The sequence below is a fragment of the Prunus avium genome, chromosome 1, assembly GCF_965620075.1.
Source record: "Prunus avium chromosome 1, drPruAviu1.hap1.1, whole genome shotgun sequence".
Taxonomy (NCBI): Eukaryota; Viridiplantae; Streptophyta; class Magnoliopsida; order Rosales; family Rosaceae; genus Prunus; species Prunus avium.
Window position 1 is genome coordinate 21,825,116 of NC_142284.1, and position 20,786 is coordinate 21,845,901.

The window sequence follows — 20,786 nt, forward strand, 5'->3', positions numbered from 1 at the left end:
TTGGTTTTTTTCGGTAACAACAAAAAAAAAGAATTGAAAGAAAAGGAAACACATGTATGTTAGTAGTTTTATTTTTACCTAGTTGCAGTATACACTTTCTCTCAACTCAAAACAAAAGAAATAAAAATTCATGTCTTCTCCTTCTTAAACTCTTATTTTCTACTAAGTAATAATCATTACCAATCTATCGCTTTGGCTCTTTTTTTTAAAAATCCTTTAATTTTATTTTTTCCAATATCAAGGATTTCAACATCAAAAATCAAAAACACTAATTTCTAAATTCATAAAAGGCTAAGGAAATTTTTTTATCATAAAGGGCACCAAAAATCAAAGAGTCAAATTGAAATCTCAATTTAAATTCAAGTATATATCTAATTTTCAATCTACATGACTTGTCTCTTCATGCTGATTCTACATGTCAAAATTTTTATAAATTTGATTTGTGATTTGCATGCTAATTGATGATTATTTTTTACTTGAAAAATAAAATTGTTATATGCTATGCTGGAAGTTTGTGTTAGATTATGTGAGAGCCTTAGTTTAAGTATGGCACAGAGACCCTAAAATCTCAAGCCCGGCCCTGGTTTACAAAACGGTGTGGTAATCGCGCAGCCCATAAGGTAGCAGCTTTTGTTACTAGAGAAGGGGGTACTCATAGTTAGGGCATCATTAGTCCAGTGTGGCTGTTTAATTTGTTAGCTATTGATGCAAACGTTACTTTTCGTATTTTAATAAAATCTTCCACATTTGGCCAAAAAAAAAGTAATAAAATTATTTGCACACTTTTCTCTCTTTTTTTTTTTTCTAAAGAACAACACACAGTTAAAACACCAGGCATTTGAGTTCTATGTAGGTACATAGCATCTGATTCACTAATCCATTAGAAAAATAAAATAAAAAAATATTATTATTCTTCCCCTTGTCTTGGAATGAGAATAATTAGTTCTCAATCGGTAAGAGAAAATTAGGAACAGTTGGAGACGTGATGTGCATGTGTGTGTACTCCATCAGCCAGCACACGGAGTCGAGAGTATTAATAAATCTTGTTCTTGTTCAAAGAAAAAAAGTAGACGTATTGAACCCTAAATATTATCTTATGCGCATTTGATAACCATTTCGTTTTCAACTGAAAACATGTTTGATAACAATATTTTCATTTTCTGTATTTGAAATTTTCAAAATCACAATTTTTTTATAATAAAAAACAACTTTAAAGTGTTTTTAGATTTCATTTTCTTACACTAATTTTTCATTCATCAATTTTACATAACCACATATGCATTAATTGCACTCTAGTTTCAAAACTCAGTATTTGGGACCTCCCTACTTGGAGAAATTATAGAATGGTACGGTATCACCATGTCAGCGGGTGATACTTCCATTTAGAATTTGCCACGTGTATTTTTTGAAAGAAAATTTATACTTTGTTTTCAGCTAGACATTGGGTTCCAATTTTACCCTTCATAAAAATTAAAAGAGAAAAAAAACTGTGTCACAGCCTCCCACCTCCGTCCAGTTCACAGTCCCCCTCTGCAGCGCCCTCCCTCCCTGTTTGTATTCCTTTCCCCAATCCTTCAATCTCCTCATCTAGGTTGCCTACATCTCCCTCAAAAACTCCAGATCCAAGTTCTCTTTATCCAACTTTGCTCTCAATCCGCATGGCCTTGACAAGGAATGATCCAATAAACGCCAACTATTAAATAAAGTGATTCAGAGATAGAGAGAGAGAGAGAGATGAAGGAAAAGAAGGGGAGGGGGTGGCAGCAAGGGGGTATAGGACTGCACTGCAGTCGTCTTCTTTCTCTTTTTGTTTTACTTTTATTCAAAAGGGTAAAATTGAAACCTAATGTCTAGCTGGAAAATAATTTAATTAGTGGAGGGTTAAAAAGACACATGTTAATATATGAGTGGAAGTATCACCTGATGATGTGGTGATACCGTACCATTCTATAATTTCTCCCCTACTTGGACCCGGCCACTCCACTATTGTGTTTGGCAATGGACCAATTCCTCTCGGGACCTCCAAATTCAAAATTCATCCTAAATTCAAATAATTCAACGAAAAATGATACAAAATCTTTGTAACATGAACTTTCATTCTATAACCTCAAATGCACAATTTGACCCCAAGAAAAGTTTCACTTCCAAGTTCCACATAAAATTGAAAACTTAAAAAACAATGAATTTGGTTACTTGAGGTGCAAGTTCCATTTTTATTTATCTCTTTCGAGTGCTAGCAGATTTCGGGTAAATAGATAGGGATCAAATTCTTACATCCCTAAAATAAAAGGTAGAATATATATCCTATGCGGGACGTGCGCACTTTATATATATATATAATATATATTGGTGTACATAATGATTGTTCATGCACATCCAATCCCTCTGCGTTTAGTCGGAAAAACGGAGAACAAGAAACTTGAGAAAAGGCCAACCACTAAAGGCAAATATATGACGAGTGAATACTCCAATTCTCTTGATTTAGGAAAGTAGCAGCCTTGCACTTCTGAGCTGCTAAAAGCAAAGATCAAGAACACAAACACCGACAGAAACGCATGAATAAAGTCTCTAGTTTGGACTTTCAACTTCTTCAACTCCTGCTGAATGTCATTGTTTGTACGAGTCTCGTTATCGTCATCGTTCAAAACATGAAGATGCGTGGATGTGGCGACGCCGTAGTATACTTTGCCTTCCCATGGCAGGCTATCAGTGAAGGATGACACAAAACATATGACAGAACAAACTAGTATGACAAATGCCACAAGGTACTTGTTGAACGTGTGGCATCGGCCGTTGTAGGAAATAGAAGGTGTGAGGGCTTGGAAGGCAAGAACTGTGCCAGTGGGTAAAAGGTTTGCAAGGCTTCCTGCAGTGCTTAGTTTTTGGTTCTTATTAATCTTCATTTTATCAGCAGCTGGGGTTGACTGTGTAACAATGGCATTCAGTTGGTGTTTCTGATCATCAGATGGTGCAGGGAGATCATGGTTTTGGTTTTCTGGCTTTGGTGGTGGTGGTGGTGGTGGGTTTGGTGGCGGTGTTAAGGAGTTTATGTGTAGCAAAATTGGCTTACCTACCTTGAGGTTTAAAATACCTTCATGCTGTGGTGGCGCTGTTGATGTTTGTCCAATTTGCAACACAAACTGTTCAGGATTTGTTGCCATGGGGTTTGCTGATGGCGGTGTTGATGATGAATTTGCTAGTTCTGAACCCAGCTCCGTGCTCGAGGAGCGCTGAAGGTGCGGTTGTGGTGGATGTATCTGCAGAACAAGAGGATGATCAGCCATGGGTTGGTTTAATGGGTTTAAATGCTACTTGGAGGTATTTGTATAAATTAATTGATGGATTTGGAGAATTGCATGGGAATGAATTGTGTGGGATATGATTTTAAGTTACACGTTGTATATAAGTATATATAGAGGCTACATAAAGCAAATTGAGAGAGAGAGAGAGAGAGAGAGAGAGAGAGAGAGAGATGGGAGGGAATATTGTATGAGAACTTTTTTTTTTTTTTAAATTTCCATAATTCGTTTTGTTAAAAAAGAAAAAAAATCTGCCACAAAAGACTATTTATTTGGTTCATGTGATATATAATGATACAAAAAGCTTGAAAAATTCGAATGCATATCTCTTAGCTAGTGGCAACGTTATTCTCAGTGTTCACTGTAATTTATTCCCACTTCAGAAGTATCAACAACACAACTTCACTATAATTTATTCCCACTTCACTGTAATTTATTCCCACCTCAGTGAAAATTATATAGTATAGGCCACTCAATATGGCGATGCCATAATAGAATTTTCAATCAATTTCATTCAATGTAGTGTATGATTGGATTAGTTTAATCGAATCATATTGCTTGGTAATCAAATGTGAACAAGGATTGGACAAGAATTTATCCCACCATAATCCTATCAAGTGCATTTTTTTTTAGCTAAACTAATCCTTACAAAACTATGGGATAATTCAACTATTTTGACCTTATATATGATGGCAAACCAAAGAGTCGGCGCTAAGGTTGTGGTTTGGGGAACCCAACGCCACAGCCATAGCTAGTGTAGAGACTCAAGGGCCGGCGCTAGGAACCAACCCCGTACTTCGGAACCCAAACGATGGAGATGGACTCTGACAAGCCCATCCTCGATAACCTAATCACGAAATTCGACTCACAACACCTAGGACCTCGGCATCTGGGACCGGGATTCGAAATTACCACCATATGCACCTACAAAATATCTTCCACATCATACCAAATTACCACCATATGCACCTACAAAATAACAAAATATCATTTAAAATGTCTTCTTATTGCAGTTTTAGAAGCAAAATCATCAATTATATTATTATATTTAATATTTTCTAACATATCCCTTTCAATGCACAATATTGATAGTCCATTCAACCTATCTTGAGCCATGGTGGTTCGCAAGTAAGATTTTAATAATTTTAATTTGGAAAAACTTCTTTCAGCAGATGCCACTGTGATAGGTAGAGTCAATAATATCCTATAAGCAACCATTGCATTTGGAAACATATCCACACTCTTTACAAATTCTAGAATTTTAATAGAGGTCCATGGTTTATCCGTTTCATATGCTTCTCTTGGTAACATCACTTGCAACACTTGTAATTCTGACAGTAAATTACATGCATCAACATCTGAAACATCACCATTTTTCAAAGCACTTTCAAGATTCACACAAGAAACTTTCAATTGATTAGCATCCAATGAAGTCAACTTTGCAGCATCAAATAAGAACCCAAAAATAGATTCAAAGCAATGCAATTGTTCAAACCTACTCTTCAATTCACCAAGAGCAATGTCTACTATGACAAGAAAATAATTAACTCTAAAAGATTCTTCAGCTGATTGTTCTTCCCTTTCATTATTGAAAATCTCATCAAAATGCCTCTTTCTACACATTTGACGTTTTTTAGGAAATACAGGCTCAATTCCCATATCTCCAATGTAGTGTATCTTTCTTGATTATCTCTTGCATTTCTTTATCAATTGTTTGACTTGTTTTCAATCTGATTTGCAATTCAACACAAGACCTTAAGTTAGTGAGGTGTTCAATACTGTTTTCATGTTGTTTAAGCTTGTCACCAAGATGTTTCCAATCTCTGGATCCTTCACTTGCTAATTGACTTCTAGCTTGCATTGTTTTAAACAACTTACAACTAAAACAGAACACCTTATCCAACTCTTTTGAGTACACTAGCCATCTTCTATCATGAGTCTCCCCATTTGTTAATGTTCTAGTATAAAAATTATAGGAAAAATATCTAGAGTGTTCATCCAAAGGGAATTTCAAATTAGTTTCTCTTATAGGCCCATTTTCTAAAAGCAAATCTCTCATTTTAACATCAAGAGTATCCCAAACTCTTGGATCATAAATGTTTAAATCATTAGCATTTGCATTTTCATTTTCTGCTATTTCATTCTCATTTTCATCTATGTCATCACTTTGATTTTCATTTACATCAATTTGATTTTCATTTGGTGGTGGTAAATCTTCAGCTAAATTTTCAAGTGAACTAGTATCAGTTTGTTTAAGAAAATATTTGTTCAAAGTTCCTCTTAGGCTTTGAGCAATCTTTAATTCTTTTTTCTTTCTTTGTCTCTTGAGGTTTCCAGAAAGTTGTTTCTTAAACATGTTTAAATTTGTAGCATAAACAGACAGCAATAGCAAATTAAAATAGCAAGGAAAGAACAATAAAACCTGATTGCTGGCTGCCAATGCTTTCTATTGCAGTTTTTACCAAGACGGAAGAACCAGCCAGTAGAACTAATTAAATTGCTTTCAAGATCAATTGCTTTCTCAATATCGTTCTTCTCTCTCTCTGTCTCTGGGAAAAGAGAATGTTCAGACTTCTTATTACAGAAAATATACCACAACACAAATACCCATATAAAACAAAAATAAAATAAACCACACATACCCATCATCACGCAGCACGCCTGGTTCTTGAGCCTGTTGAGAATTAATTGAAATGACATAAAGCACTGCTTTTGCTTGTTTAGCTCGAAAGCTGACAGCCCATACCCATATAGCATTAGTATATTATATATACCCATAACCCATTACTTTTAGTTTTCTATAAGAAGTTTGAGTTTTTATTTATTTATGAGGAATTAATTTTTTTTTTTACATATACATATATATGAGCTATATATAAATTTTTTTTTGGGCCCCTTTAATCTTGGGCCCCGGGCAATGGCCCTAGTTGCCCTGGCCAAGGGCCGGCTCTGAACCCGGGTGCTCAGTATCTAGACTTGTGGCCTAGAACGCCTATGGCGCTTGAGAGCAAGGCTCAGCAGTATCAACATGGAGGAGGCTAGGGTCAATTAATTGTATAAAGGAGACCCAAAAATTATAAGCTCTCCAACTGGATGCTCTGCCGCTTGGATGTTATGTAATGGGTTTCAGTGGAGATCGATGGAAGGTTATGTTTTATATATATTTTAAGTTTTAACTTCACAAAATTTGAATGAAGTCCTAAATTGCCACATACAGTGGCGAATCCAGGAATTTTCATTCCAGGAGTCAATGTGTAAAAGGTTAAAAAAAAATTATAAATCCATCGAAATGAAACGATAATATTCTAATTCATAGTTAATAGATAAAACCATACAAAATACTCTTGTTCATTATCAAAGAGAACTGCATCAACTTCAAAAAATAGATACACACTACAATAAACCAAAAATATCTCTAGTAAACTAAAAAATTTACCCAAGTCTCTTCGCCTCCCAAGGCATCTCGTCCTATTTGACGTAAGAGCTGGCATTTATTAGCGCAATCCTGCTAATTTTAGGGCATTTACGTCATTTTTGAGGTCCGTTGTCATTTTGATTTTGGGCTTTATATGCATTTCTTTTGGGCTCTAGCTCTCAAACTTTGGACTCCTACGAGTACTGTCTTAGGGGGAGCTTTTTCAAGAAAATATTTCTTCAATACGTAAGAGTTAGGTTATTCTTGTAAAACTCTTTGTGGATTGAACATCTAAGGCTTTTACCTAGATTGACTTTGCGCAACAACGTATTAAGCTTCGTTGCACAAATTATTGTGCTACCAAGTGTGGTTCGTTGCGCAAAGTCGATACAAAAATAAATAAAATAAAAAAATTATTTTTTAAAATCCTTGCATGACTTTGCGCAACCAATTACTAAACTTCTTTGCTCAAAGTATTGCGCTACCAAGTATGATTCGTTGCGCAAAGTCTTTACAAAAATAAATAAATTTTTTTTTAAAATCTTTGCATGGCTTTGCGCGACCAATTACTATCCTTCGTTGCACAAAGTGTTGCGCTACCAAGTGTGGTTCGTCGCGCAAAGTCTTTACAAAAATAAATAAAATAAAATAAATATTTTTTAAAATCTTTGCATGACGTAATCCAAATATTTCGTCGCCTAAACCAATTTATTTTTGTTTTTTTTTATTTTGTATGCATAACACTTAAGAAATTAAATGGTATATATATTTATTACGTAACTTTAAATTTATTATTTTAGTTCGGATCGGATTTTTGTTAGAAAAATATATTATTGTAGTTCGAATTGGGTTTTTGTTAGAAAATATATATCTTAAATTGACGATCGAATTAGTTCATTGTATTCATATACGGTCAAGGAGTGTAGCTGTAAAATATCATCAAAATCGAAATTGAAATAACCGTTAAATCGTGATTTTTTATTTATAACCGTCGAAATGTTTTGTCCCATCACTTGATCTCTGAATGTTTATTTTTTTCGATTTTTGGCGTATATGATCTCGAAGTATAAACAAACAAGTTTGACGGTTGGATCGTTGAAACTAGTTTTGTAGAATGTGTATGCCATCAAAATAATATATTCACTAACAATTAAGAGTTTATTTATACTTTTGTTAAATATAACATAAGATTTTGTGGTATCCACTAGTTTAAATATTTTAAATTAACGATCGAATTAGTTGATTGTATTCATATAGGGTCAAGGAGTGTAGCTGTAAAAAAATCATCAAAATCAGAGTTGAAATAACCGTTAAATCGTGAATTTTCTTTTATAACCGTCGAAATGTTTTGCCCCGTTACTTGATCTCTGAATGTTTATTTTATCCGATTTTTGACGTATATGATCTCGAAGTATAAAAAAACAAGTTTGACGGTTGGATCGTTGAAACTAGTATCGTAGAATGCATATGCCATCAAAACAATATATTCACTAATAATTAAGAGTTTATTTATACTTTTGTTAAATATAACATAAGATTTTGTGGTATCCACTAGTGTAAATATTTTAAATTGAAGATCGAATTAGTTGATTGTATTCATATAGGGTCAAGGAGTGTAGCTATAAAAAATCATCAAAATCAGAGTTGAAATAACCGTTAAATCATGATTTTTCGTTTATAACCGTCGAAATGTTTTGCCTCGTTACTTGATCTCTGAATGTTTATTTTTTCCGATTTTTGGCGTATATGATCTCGAAGTATAAACAAACAAGTTTGACGGTTGGATCGTTGAAACTAGTTTCGTAGAATGCGTATGCCATCAGAACAATATATTCACTAACAATTAAGAGTTTATTAATACTTTTGTTAAATATAACATAAGATTTGTGGTATCCACTAGTGTAAATATTTTAAATTGACGATAAAATTAAGTCATTGTATTCATATAGGGTCAAGGAGTGTAGCTGTAAAAAAAATCATCAAAATCAAAGTTGAAATAACCGTTAAATCGTGAGTTTTTGTTTATAACCGTCGAAATGTTTTGCCCTGTTACTTGATCTCTGAATGTTTATTTTTTTTTGAATTTTGGCGTATATGATCTCGAAGTATAAACAAACAGGTTTGACGGTTGGATCGTTGAAACTAGTTTCGTAGAATGCGTATGCCATCAAAACAATATATTCACTAACAATTAAGAGTTTATTTATACTTTTGTTAAATGTAACATAAGATTTTGTGGTATCCACTAGTGTAAATATTTTAAATTGACGATCGAATGCAGTCATTGTATTCATATAGGGTCAAGGAGTGTAGTTGTAAAAAATTATCAAAATCAAAGTTGAAATAACCGTTAAATTGTGATTTTTTGTTTATAACCGTCGAAATGTTTGCCCTGTTACTTGATCTCTGAATGTTTATTTTTTCCAATTTTTGGCATATATGATCTCGAAGTATAAACAAACAAGTTTGACGGTTGGATCGTTGAAACTAGTTTCGTAGAATGCGTATGCCATCAAAACAATATATTCAATAATAATTAAGAGTTTATTTATACTTTTATTAAATATAACATAAGATTTTGTGGTATCCACTAGTGTAAATATTTTAAATTGACGATCGAATGTAGTCATTGTATTCGTATAGGGTCAAGGAGTGTAGCTGTAAAAAATCATCAAAATCAGACTTGAAATAACCGTTTAATCTTGATTTTTCGTTTATAACCGTCGAAATGTTTTGTCCCATTACATGATCTATGAATGTTTTGTTTTTCCGATTTTTGGCGTATATGATCTCAAAGTATAAACAAACAAGTTTGACGGTTGGATCATTGAGTAGCTTTAAATTTATTTATTTTGTACGTATAACACTTAAGAAATTGAATAGTATATATATTTATTAGTAGCTTTAAATTTTGTTACGACTTTGCGCGACCAAGATATAGTCGTTCGTCGCTCAAAGTATACTGTAAACATTTGGGCGGGTACCAAAATTGGGATTAATTTTTTTTTTTTAAGACTTTGCGGACCAATATATAGTCTTTCATCGCGCAAAGTATACCCTAAAAATTTGGGCAGGTACCGAAAATGGAATTTAAAAAAAATTTTTTTTTACAACTTTGCGCGACCAATATATTGGAGTTCGTTATGCAAAGTATATCTAAAAATTTGGGCGGGTACCAAGAATGGGAATTTTTTTAAATTTTTTTTTACGACTTTGTGCAACCAATAGATTGTAGTTCATCGCGCAAAGTATACTCTAAAAATTTGGGCGGGTACCAAAAATGGGACGCGGGAATATTTTGGTCGCGCAAAACTTTGAGCGACCAAAAATTTATCGCGCAAAACCATAAAAATTTGGCGGGTACCAAAAATAGGAATTTTTAGTAAATTTTTTTTTAAGACTTTGCACGATCAATATATTATTTCGTCGCGCAAAGTGATGCAGTCTTTAAAACCAAAATAACTCCTCCACCATTTTTTCAATGTCTTCTACTCTTACCTCTCCTCTCTCTTTCCCTCTCCCCAAATCCTACCCCTTCTCTCACACTCCCTCCTCTCACTTAATCTCTCATCTCTCTCTTTCTATCTCTCACTCTCACTCACTCTCTTATCTCTCTTTTCATCATCTCTCACTCTCACTCACTCTTTCATCTCTCTCTCACTATCTTCTCTAATTCTCCCACACTCACTTCTCCCTCTCATTCTCACTCACTCAAAATCTTGGCAAAAGGTATATTCTCTCCAAATTTTAATTTTTTTTCATTAATATGTGTTTTTGGAGTTAGTTTTGAGTTTATGCCAATTTTTTGTTATTATTATATGTTATTTTTTTGTTATTTGACAATATTTGTTTTTTTTTTGTAGGGAATTGTTGAGACTTTGATGGCTAAAGTTGAGGATTTGGACGCTAATAGGCTTGTAGATTTTATTATTGTACTTTGTTAATTTATATGTACATTTTGAATATTATATATATTGGATAACTTGACCACTATTTTTCATATGTAATTTTATTTTGAATATGTCAATTTAAATTAAAGTAATTAAAAAAAATAAAATCATACAATCAAATTAAATTTAAAAAGTAAAAATTTGAAAAAATTAATATAATGAAATTGATATAAGAGAAATAATAAAACAAAATGTCAAAAACCTTGCGCGACAAAATATTTCGTCGCGCAAACTATTAAACTAGTTTATTTTAATTTAAAAAATTTTAAAACAAAAATTTTTAAAAATTGAATATTTCGTGGCTCAAAGATTTGCGCGACATTAGGATTCGTCGCGCAAAGTATATGTGTGCGACGTTAACTTCCGTCGCGCAAAGTAGATATTATTCATCGCGCAAAGTAGATAGTATTTGTCGCGCAAAATAGTTAATATTCGTCGTGTAAAGTTATTAGTATTCGTCGTGCAAAGTTATTAGAATTCCTTGCTCAAATTGGTTAAGATTCGTCATGCAAAGTAACTTTGAGCGACCTTAGTATTCGTCCGCGCAAAGTAGCTCTGCGCGACAAAAAATATGTTTTTTTGCGCGACCAAAATTTTATCGCGCAAACTTTGCGAGACGAAATTGTACTTTGCGCAACAAAATTATTTCGTCACGCAAAGTGTTTTTTTGTAGTAGTGCATACATATTGAAAAATTGTGTAAAAATATTGGCTAAGCATGAAAAATGATTTTTCAGAATAATCATTTTCTCAAGATAATTTTTGGCGGCTTTTATTCCTTACATATGAAATAAGAAAACTTGATTTTATGGGATTTTAATATGAAGTATATATTGACTTAATGAGCCATCATTTTTAGCCTAAATCGTATTTTGCACTAAAACCAATTTTTCATATTTTGATTTGGTGAGAATTTGATTTTCTAGTATTTTTATTTGAATCCAAATGGAGGGTACTTCCTTATTTACATTGTAAACTTAAGTAAATAGAGTAAAATAAAAATAAATGAAAGTAAAAGGACAAAGACATTTACTTAAATGTTGAAAATGGAAATAAGGCAATCTGTACGTCGTCTCATGCGTTCTGTGCTCCGCCCTCTGGAGCATTTCATCAAATGGAAATAAGGCAATTTGTACGTCATCTCTTGCCTGCTGTGCTCTGCCCTCTGAAGCATTTCATCAAGCAGTTTGTGGGCAATTTGCAGGGGTCAACATCTTCGCCTCCAATAATGGATTCTAGGCTTGCGGGGGTCAATTGACCCCTCTTGCCCCTATGTGGATCCGCCACTGGCCACATACAAAAGTTTGGGCACAAGGGTTAAAGTTCAGCATCAAAATAAAAACCAATATTTTTTTAATGAAAAGAAAATAAAACAAAAGGTAAATCCTTTTTTTGGCTTTTGATCACAAATCACAAATCCCCTCCAGCACACCCATTCTTTATGCGCTAGGAATGATCAGCACACCCATGAATCTTCCACAACCTCTCAAGGCACCCATGCATGGACCTCAGCATCAGCACTGCAGCTGTTACAACACATTCTTTCAAGGTCTGCAACTTTATTCTTTTACAAAATTTATCATAATAGGGAATTTTACTTTCAATGTTTCTCCTATTGATAATTAAAAAATCATAAAAATTGTAATGTAAAAACAAGTTGAACAGAAAAAGACCAATTATCGTCCACCATCATAAGGCTCAATCATTTGGATTTGATTTTGCATGCTCTTGTCATCCTCTGCACTGACAATAATACCACTAGAACCAGCATCATCACCCTCACCTCTAACATCCACAACATAAGCGTTTGAAGGTGAACCAAGCAAGCAGTCAGTTTCTTTGGGAGATCGAGAAAAATTAGCCTTTCCTCCTGGATGCTTTTCCATGCTTCGCATTATCCCCTCGAGCTCGGCGGCTACTTCTTTCATACAAGGCCTTTCCTCCCCTCTAACCTTCAAACATCTTTTCGCTAGATAGCTTACTTTTTCGGCTGTCTCAAAATTTCCCACGTTGATTATTTCACCATCAAGAATTTGAACTAAGTGACCTCCTTCCATTGAGCGAAGAAAGAAGTTTGCTAGGTTTCTGTCTACGGCAGACCTTTCAAAAGACACTGCCTTTTGACTTGTTAGTAGCTCCAATAGGACAACTCCAAAGCTGTAGATATCGCTCTTTTCTGTTAGCGTGGCTGATTGAAAGTATTCAGGATCTAAGTATCCGAGTGTCCCTTGCACTAAAGTTGATATTTGATCCTGATCTTCGTCAACCAATCGTGAACCTCTGAAGCCTGAAACTTTTGCTGTGTAACTTTTATCCAATAATATATTTAGTGTCTTCAAATCTCGGTGTATGATTGACATGGAGTGCAAGTGTGCTAATGCTCCTGCAGTTTCTGCTGCTATCTTCATTCTTAATTCAAATGAGAGTCCGGATCCTATGCCTTCTTTGTGAATTTGCTGATAGAGAGTCCCTTTGTCCGTGAACTCATAAACCATGAAACTCGTTTTTGCCTCAAAACAACCACCTAAAAGCTTGACGATGTTTCTGTGGTTGATCTGAGAAAGAATAAAAGCCTCATTAACGGAGTTAATGCTCGTGGATGGCGCATGAATAATCCTGGACTTTTTTATGGCAACAACTTTTTTATCTGGTAGTAACCCTTTGTAAACTATTCCACAGGCTCCTTCACCAAGCCTTGTACTTTCATGGTAATTTTTCGTGGCCTTCTTAAGTTCTCGTGCAGTAAAGATTGTGGGCGATCCCTCAACATATATTGGTGTTGTCTCAATCAATGTTGGTGTTGTATCAACAGGTCCTAGATGAAGATTGACCAATTTTTCTTTGAGTTTTCCGTACTTTTTGATGAAATGCACCCCGAATTTAAAGACGACACTCTTCATATCACTGGCCATTAGAATAAGGGCTTCAACATCACCAATTGCCCTAGCGGACTCTGTTGCTGTGGGTAACGTCTGAGGAAAAGAGGTCGAGAACGGCCAAGCTAGAAGGTTTTCTCCACATAACTCTCTTGCACCTTGCAGCGAAATGGAACCGCCTTTCTTTTCAATGGCTACATGTCCTTCTACAATGAAGATCATCATTTTAAGCGGTTCGCCCTCTCGAAGAATGAGATTGTTTTTAGAATGCTTCATGGGCTTGAGATGCTGACAAATTGCTTTTAACACTTGTTCATCCATGTTTTGAAGTACTCGCACCTACGATTAATGAATGTGATTAATTAATTGCTTTGAAGAATTGAAGTGCTCTTGTTATATATGATCATGCTACAACTATAGACAAGGGTTTGGACAAACTTACCTTCTTCAACCTAGTCAACGGCATACAACTTTTGATCTGGTTTTCAAGATCCATGGGAAGAGTAGGGAGGAAATTATCCAAGTCAACATTCCTGTTTTCTTCAAATTCTTGTTCTACCTTTTCCATGATCTGCAACTTTATATCCTTCTGCGACCTCTGAGGGATGCCATTTTTAGGCAACCATAATTCTAGCTCTTGACCTTTCGCTTCCATTTTCCGTTTTATTTTCATCTTGTGTCTATGCACTTGTATTCTTGTAGTGTCCAAGGACAAATATGTCTATTCCACAACAAGCAAGTGAAAGAGTTATATTATAATTAAAGTATATTACAATGATCAATGCATATGATTGAAATCAATCATATGCATTGCATTGATATGTAGGAAACAATTTCGGCACTTTTGTGGCTTTATACTTGTTCTGTTTCATTAATAAATACTATCGCTTTTTTTCAAAAATAAAAAATCGTTACATAAGCAATTTGACCCAAAAAAAAAAGAAAAAAAAGAAGAAGAAGAAACAATTGGGGCTGTATAGTTTAGGTGCTTTTTCAATATTAGCTGTAAAGGTTTGCTAAAGAGGAAAGTTTTTAACATGATGACGTAAAAGGCACTGTTATGACCACCATTGTTACAAGAAAAACACACTCTTGCACGAATACACAATTGTAAAAGAATGGTTTTATACTCTGGCAAAAAAAAAAAAGGTTTTATACCTAGGTCATTACTCTGTGGTTTTCGAAAAGAATAGAAGAATACACATCTAGAAATCTATATATATAATAAAATGGGGCACCAACCTGCAGATTTCCAATGAGATATATAAATAGCAGCAAGCCAGTTATAGAAATAAAAACCACAAAGAGGTTTTCCCAAGTGCTAGTACTGGGTCGGAGGTTAGATCCAAGAGAACTGCAAAAATAAATGGAGCAATATAAGATGCAAGTACGAAGTTACAAATTCAATTTGCTTAAGCAAAAAAAAACCGCCAACATGGTCTGGTCCAACGGAAAAGTGTCTTGACTTGCTGACTAGTGGTCTCAGGTTCGAAGCCCTATGGCACCTTGTTATTGTGTGTGTGTGTGTGTGTGTGTGTGTGAAACCCTAGTTTAGACTATCGCTTGTACTAAAGAAAATGTAATAAAATACAATACACACTTTCTTATATTTAAAGTAGGGGTGGGCACGGTCCGGTTCTCACCCCAAATCGGAATCGAAACTGATGTTATTCATCTGGTTCGGTATTGTTTGGTTGACGAAAAAATTATCTGTATTACTATTCGTGTATGAATATAATTTATGATTTTTGCACTTAATTTATGAATATAATTATCAATTTTCTCTTAAAACAAGATATTTTAATTGTTGTTTTACTATTCGTGTTTATTAATTTATATCTCACTTTATCCTTGTATTTTATGTTGCGCTTCTAAACTCTATGTTTTTACTCCGTCTCATTTGCCCCATGCTTTTACTCTATATGTCTAATTTAAAGTCTTACTAAAAGTTATAGTGAAATACGTCAACGACTAAATTATTGTAATATCCTTAACCTCTTTATATTATGAAACTTGTTCTACTTTAGAAGGGCAAATAACATTTCATCCTTTTTAGTTGACAAAGAAAGTTATGTTAAAAAATAGTATGGATGATGTCTTCATATGCACTGTTATTAATGTTCTAAGGGCATACAATCTACATCTATTTATTATTAAACCTTGTCCATCCTGAATTTTGAATATGTTTTTGTTCATATATTGTAAGTAATATTTGATATGTAAGATAAAAGGTCCTAAATGTACAAACCTCAAATTTTGTAGGCCCCAACAAAAGCAGTTTGAGAACTTTTGTAGAAAATTTGTTGACGACGGCACACCAGACTGAAGGACACCAAGAAATATCCCAAAATCGAAGATCGTTGCATTTGGTGAACTTATAGGACACAAATCATCTTTGAATGTTTGGTAATGACAGCCAAAAGTATTAGGGTCACACCCATTTTCATTTTGACATGCATATTGCCAACAAGCTGTCATTCGTTGAATAGCAAAGAAGTACCATATGGCTCCGAGTATCTGAAAAATAATCAACAATTTAGTTAACTAGATCGAACTTGCTTGTAATACTTAATTTGTTTAATGCTAACTTTTTGGTGTTAAAATAAATCATAATAAGATTGAAACTTACATGACTAGCAAGGATGTACATAAAAAAATTAAGTACACCTTTAATCCATACTGGAGTCTCCCTTCTTGGAGACTTTTTTGGTGCCTCACATGATAGGTAGATGCGAATAACCCGCGGTATATATTGCATAAGAACAAAAAAGTTCATAATAAACTTGCTTGTCTCCGAGGATCTCGAAGCCCCCATTCTTGAAAAGAAAGTGAGGATTAGAACCTGAATACAATTTTATGCCAATAATTAAGTTGAATTATATATGGTGAAAGAAAATATTGAAACAAGACTTGATGCTTTTTATTATCATACTCCGCATTAGTGACTCTAATAAAGACATAATAAGGACATACATAATATATAACTTAATTAGTCAATAAATATGGTAGGAATAATATCATTAATAAAGACATAAGAAAGCAATAATTACCTCCAAGAAGGACTTGTCTTACCTGTGGAAGGGGAAGAATAGCTAAAATGTCAATTAAGATGTATGACTGCCAAATCTTCTTAGCTAGCGTCGGCAAAAAAGTGTTCCCTAAGAATTCTGAATTGGAGATGTGATGAAGTTCAATGGTTAAACTTGACCAGATCTTAGATGTATAAATCTCAATAATGATGTCCATAATATAAAAGAGATCTGTTACAGATCTTAATGTAAGAGCTGCTATCTTCAAGTTCTGGTCCAACCTCAGACAATTCATGTCCTGATTCATAATAGGAATGTAGAGGAACAAAGGATCCAGTGAAACAGCAAACACACACGATGTTGCAAAAATCTGCTTCCACTTTGCAAACATCTTCTTCTTGCCCTCAAGAATTTTCACCATCATATTTGACTTTTCTCTTGATATCTGCCATTCTTCGACGGAAGATTCTCGAGTACTTGTAGTATCTGAATATGAGCATGATTTTGAATCTGAGTCTGAATCTGAATCACTGGACAATACACAAGAAACATGAGTATAAAATTTCACCCTATCAGATATAGAAAGAATCAAAGAAGAGTTACTATGTATTGACTTCAAAGTTAAAGAAACCAAACCGTTCATCTTTCTCTTCCGACTTCTCCACAACCACAGTTACATCGGGGTTGGCCATAACTCCAACTTCTGTGGATACAATTTATATTAATAACAGAAATTATAGGTATGGGATCAACTGATAACAGAAATTGGGAGGCTTTCTATACAAGGTGAAGCAAGAAAGAGAGGGGTTTTTGGACAAGGCGGAGAGTGGCAAAAATTGATCTGGCCAGCTATAGCACTCAGTTGGTGGGTGGAAAATTGACGTACGTAGTAAAAGGAAATTTTTAATTGGAAAAAAAAAAATGTTTGGGTTTTCTTGACAGACACATATATATCCGACAAAAAAGGAAAAGAAAATAAATGAAGTTAGTCTATGTAGAGTTGTCCCCAAGGCTTTTTCTAATATGTTTGTTCTTTTCACCAAGCAGATCGAATTTAGAAAAGCTAATTTTGTTCTATCAGATATTATTTTTTTGAGAGGCCATCATCATTCAATATGAAAGCGTGTGGAATTAAAATTCATATCGGGTCAACATATAGTGACTTGACATAAAGCTTGAATATAATAGAGGCTTAAATTATGTATAGAAAAAAGCTAAAAACAAATCATGCTTTCACATTCGATGTACACATAGAAAAGCTACTTAGATCTCTATCCAATAATTTTTTTTTTATCAAAATGTAGAAAGTATTTTGGTCAACAATGGTGTTGAAGTTTTTGATTGTGTGTGTGTGTGTTAGCTTGAAGAGGAAAGAAAGAAAATGGCACACAGAATTGAAGAAGATTTCTGTATTGCTTTATGCTCTGCAAATAGCAGAGAGAAAGTTCTCTTTCTTACACAGCACACACACTGTGCATAACAATTAGTTATGCATAGTAATGCTCAGTGCTTCCAGCGTGTGAAACAATCCCAGCCACACATCTCTCTAGCTAATGGATCACTCTCCACATGTCACTTGGATAAATTACAATAAAGGCCCTACACTTGGTTTAATTACCAAAGTGGATACACACATAATTACAAGGCATTTCTTAAGCTAAGCTTTAATTAGCTCATAGCTTATACACTAACAAACGGAACTAAAAAAATCGTAAAATGTAGAATATATTTCTATTGAGCCTATTGAGCAGGTAAGCACAGAGCGCGTCTTCCTCCAGCATTTCTTCTATCACTAAGTCATAGACTTGCTAAGTTGCAGTCTTCTTCCACCACTTAAAACCAACTACCAACCTGCCAGTATTCCAATCACTAGTCCAACCTTCAACCGTGCCCCTTAAAAGCTTTAGACCAACCACTGCTCCTCCAGTGTCTATAAAAAAAGGCTTTAGCCAGGAACCGGGAGAACAAGGAAGACATAGGCAAGCTCACCCTCCACTGGAAATCACTCAGAAACAAGCTTTAGACTTCTCAACCCAAACACATCCTTCGCTTTCCAGAAACCCACTGCCGCAAACACATAAAGTTGGGAGTTTCGTATAAATAATATTATGGTGAAGATTGATTATGGGTATTTTATCAAGTGATTTTGGATTGAGACTATTGGATTAAGTGTGTTTAATTTCAAGTTGGACAAAAATGCCCTTACGTAACATTTAGTGAATTTTTCAATGGACATTTAAGAAATTGAAGTGAGACCAGTATGATTCTTAGGTAGGAATATAGTAGTCGACTCAACGAATACGTAGGAAATCGTTTCTAAATTTTGAGCCAAAATGACTAAAATACCCCTATGTGTGAAAATTACCAAAATACACTTGTAGGCAAAAAAAAGAAAAAAAAGAATCTAAAACGTGGAGGGCATCAACCCACTCTCCTCCCATTATTTCCCCCTCGCCTCAAGTTTTTAAATTCACAATCATTTTGGAGATGAGTTGGTATAGGTGAGTCATTAGCCAAAGTTGAGAGTTGGAAGCCTACTAGGAGGTGAGTCACCTAGGCTAAGATTCCTCAATGATGAATTAGATTTCTTTTAGAGCTAAGAGATGTGAGCTGCTGGAGAGAGGGAGAAGATAATGAGAGAGAGAGAGAGAGAAGAAGAAGCAGCTTGGAGGCAAATGTTCTTGAGTTGGTATTGAAAAGTGAGGATATTTATTATTTCAAGCAATTTGTTAATTCATGGATTTAATTCAATTTTATAGTTGTTTCAAATCTTTTAAGAAGTAGGTGTGAATTTTGGAGTGAAGCTATAGGAACGATTAGGTGGGTTAGAATGGATGAAATCAACTTATAACCAAATATGAAAATTTGCTATTTCTAGAAATTTGCAGTCCGCGAGCCTCACTTTGGCTCTCTTTTTCTCCTAATCCTTTGAGTGTTTGAGGAATCCATTTACTGGGTTTCAAACTAGACTTGTCAAGGAACAAAACGCAATTGGTTTCGTCAAATTTAGTTAAGTTTTGTATGTCAAACACGGCTGCAAATGTTTGGAGAAAAATATATTTTCTGCAGAATCTGCAGAAAACCAGCCACGAGCCCAACTTTGGAGCTTGATTTCTCTTTCTTTTTAGCTTCGTTTTGAGTTTAGTTTATTGGGTTACAAACTAGAATTAATAGGCTTTCCAATTGTTATAATTTGGTTAATTTCTACTTATGTTTGGTTAGTCAAAATGAAGTACAGAACTCTATGGGAAAAAAAACATAATTTTTCAGAAGATTATGAACAATAACCACAGCCAAGCCCACTCGCATCTCCGGCGAGTGGCAACGCGTGGCGACTATTCCGACAACCTCTGATGCCATATTTTTAGTCCATTCGATTGGATTTCTCGAGCTGAATCCGATGATACATGTCTTGAGTCAATCTGAGATTGTGGGTCGAGGCGGATTTTGTTTGAAGTGTCGGTTGATGTGGGGCCCATAGGACCCAAATGGTGACTTTTGGACAACGGGTGTCGTTGGCCTTGTTTCAATGTTGACAGGGAGTAGGACATAGTTTTAGATTATTTTAGATGAGATTTGACCGCTTTAGACCCCGGGTTGGTCCCAGGGGCATTTTCGTTATTTTCACTCAAAATCTTTGAAATGCGTAGGGTTGAGGTGTTAAGTTGAGGTTTACTGGTCTTAAGTGAAATAGAGCAAAAACTGTGCAATAATAATTTGAATTTGAATTTGTTCAGGAATTGGATCAAAAATGTAGATTCAACAAATCCGCGGAGAACTTCAGAAGGGTAAATTGGTACTTTAGCTAGCTGGACATGAGGTAGGGAATTTCGTAATTTCCCGATAATTGGGCTATGTCACTTTTAATCTTGGTGCTTATATATAGTACTATAAATATGAATATTATTGTTGTTTTTTTTTTCGATGAATATTATTTGATGTTCGATGAAATAATATTTGGTGTCATGTGAATATTATTATTGATGTTGCTCCGTGAATATTCTTTGATGTTGGGTGAATATTATTATTCATGTGATTATACTTGAAGTAATATTATTATTCCGTAGAAATAAATGATGTTTGAGTTGCATTACATATGTGTGGGAGCGATTTTCTTCTCACGAGAATATTCGATTGAAAGATCCCCATTTCTTCTTTGCCGCCTCCTTCTCCTTGCAAAATAGATCGGAGTAAAAGGACCACACCTGGGGGGTGTTG

General features: G+C 34.5%; 1 protein-coding gene and 1 pseudogene across 4 annotated transcripts; both read right to left on the reverse strand.

Moving 5' to 3' along the window:
* Positions 1-2,115: 2,115 nt before the first annotated feature.
* Positions 2,116-3,359, reverse strand: LOC110744679 (protein DMP10 pseudogene; annotated as a pseudogene).
* An 8,627-nt stretch (positions 3,360-11,986) lies between these two features.
* On the reverse strand, positions 11,987-17,556 carry LOC110744674 (cyclic nucleotide-gated ion channel 1-like). Of its 4 annotated transcripts, none has more exons than XM_088247693.1 (8): positions 17,205-17,556; positions 16,612-17,098; positions 16,169-16,381; positions 15,788-16,056; positions 14,782-14,893; positions 13,982-14,260; positions 12,447-13,878; positions 11,987-12,189 (listed from the first exon to the last, which is right to left on the reverse strand). In XM_088247693.1, exons 1-8 carry the CDS (start codon positions 17,258-17,260, stop codon positions 12,110-12,112), a joined length of 2,928 nt encoding a protein of 975 aa, XP_088103819.1. In that variant the 5' UTR covers positions 17,261-17,556; the 3' UTR covers positions 11,987-12,109. The 4 variants fall into 4 exon arrangements, with proteins under 4 accessions (XP_088103819.1, XP_021800350.2, XP_021800349.2 ...); XM_021944658.2 differs by having other exon boundaries at positions 12,337-13,878; positions 17,205-17,554; XM_021944657.2 differs by having other exon boundaries at positions 11,987-13,878; positions 17,205-17,554.
* Between the last annotated feature and the right edge of the window lie 3,230 nt (positions 17,557-20,786).

Bases quoted from the DNA above. Each gene is read 5' to 3' on its own strand.
- LOC110744674 (XM_021944658.2), bottom strand. From the start codon at position 17,260: ATGGCCAACCCCGATGTAACTGTGGTTGTGGAGAAGTCGGAAGAGAAA. The intron at 16,382-16,611 runs GTAAGACAAGTC...AATTGTATTCAG, and splicing joins CTATTCTTCCCCTTCCACAG to GTTCTAATCCTCACTTTCTT. The intron at 13,879-13,981 runs GTAAGTTTGTCC...CATTAATCGTAG, and splicing joins CGTTGACTAGGTTGAAGAAG to GTGCGAGTACTTCAAAACAT.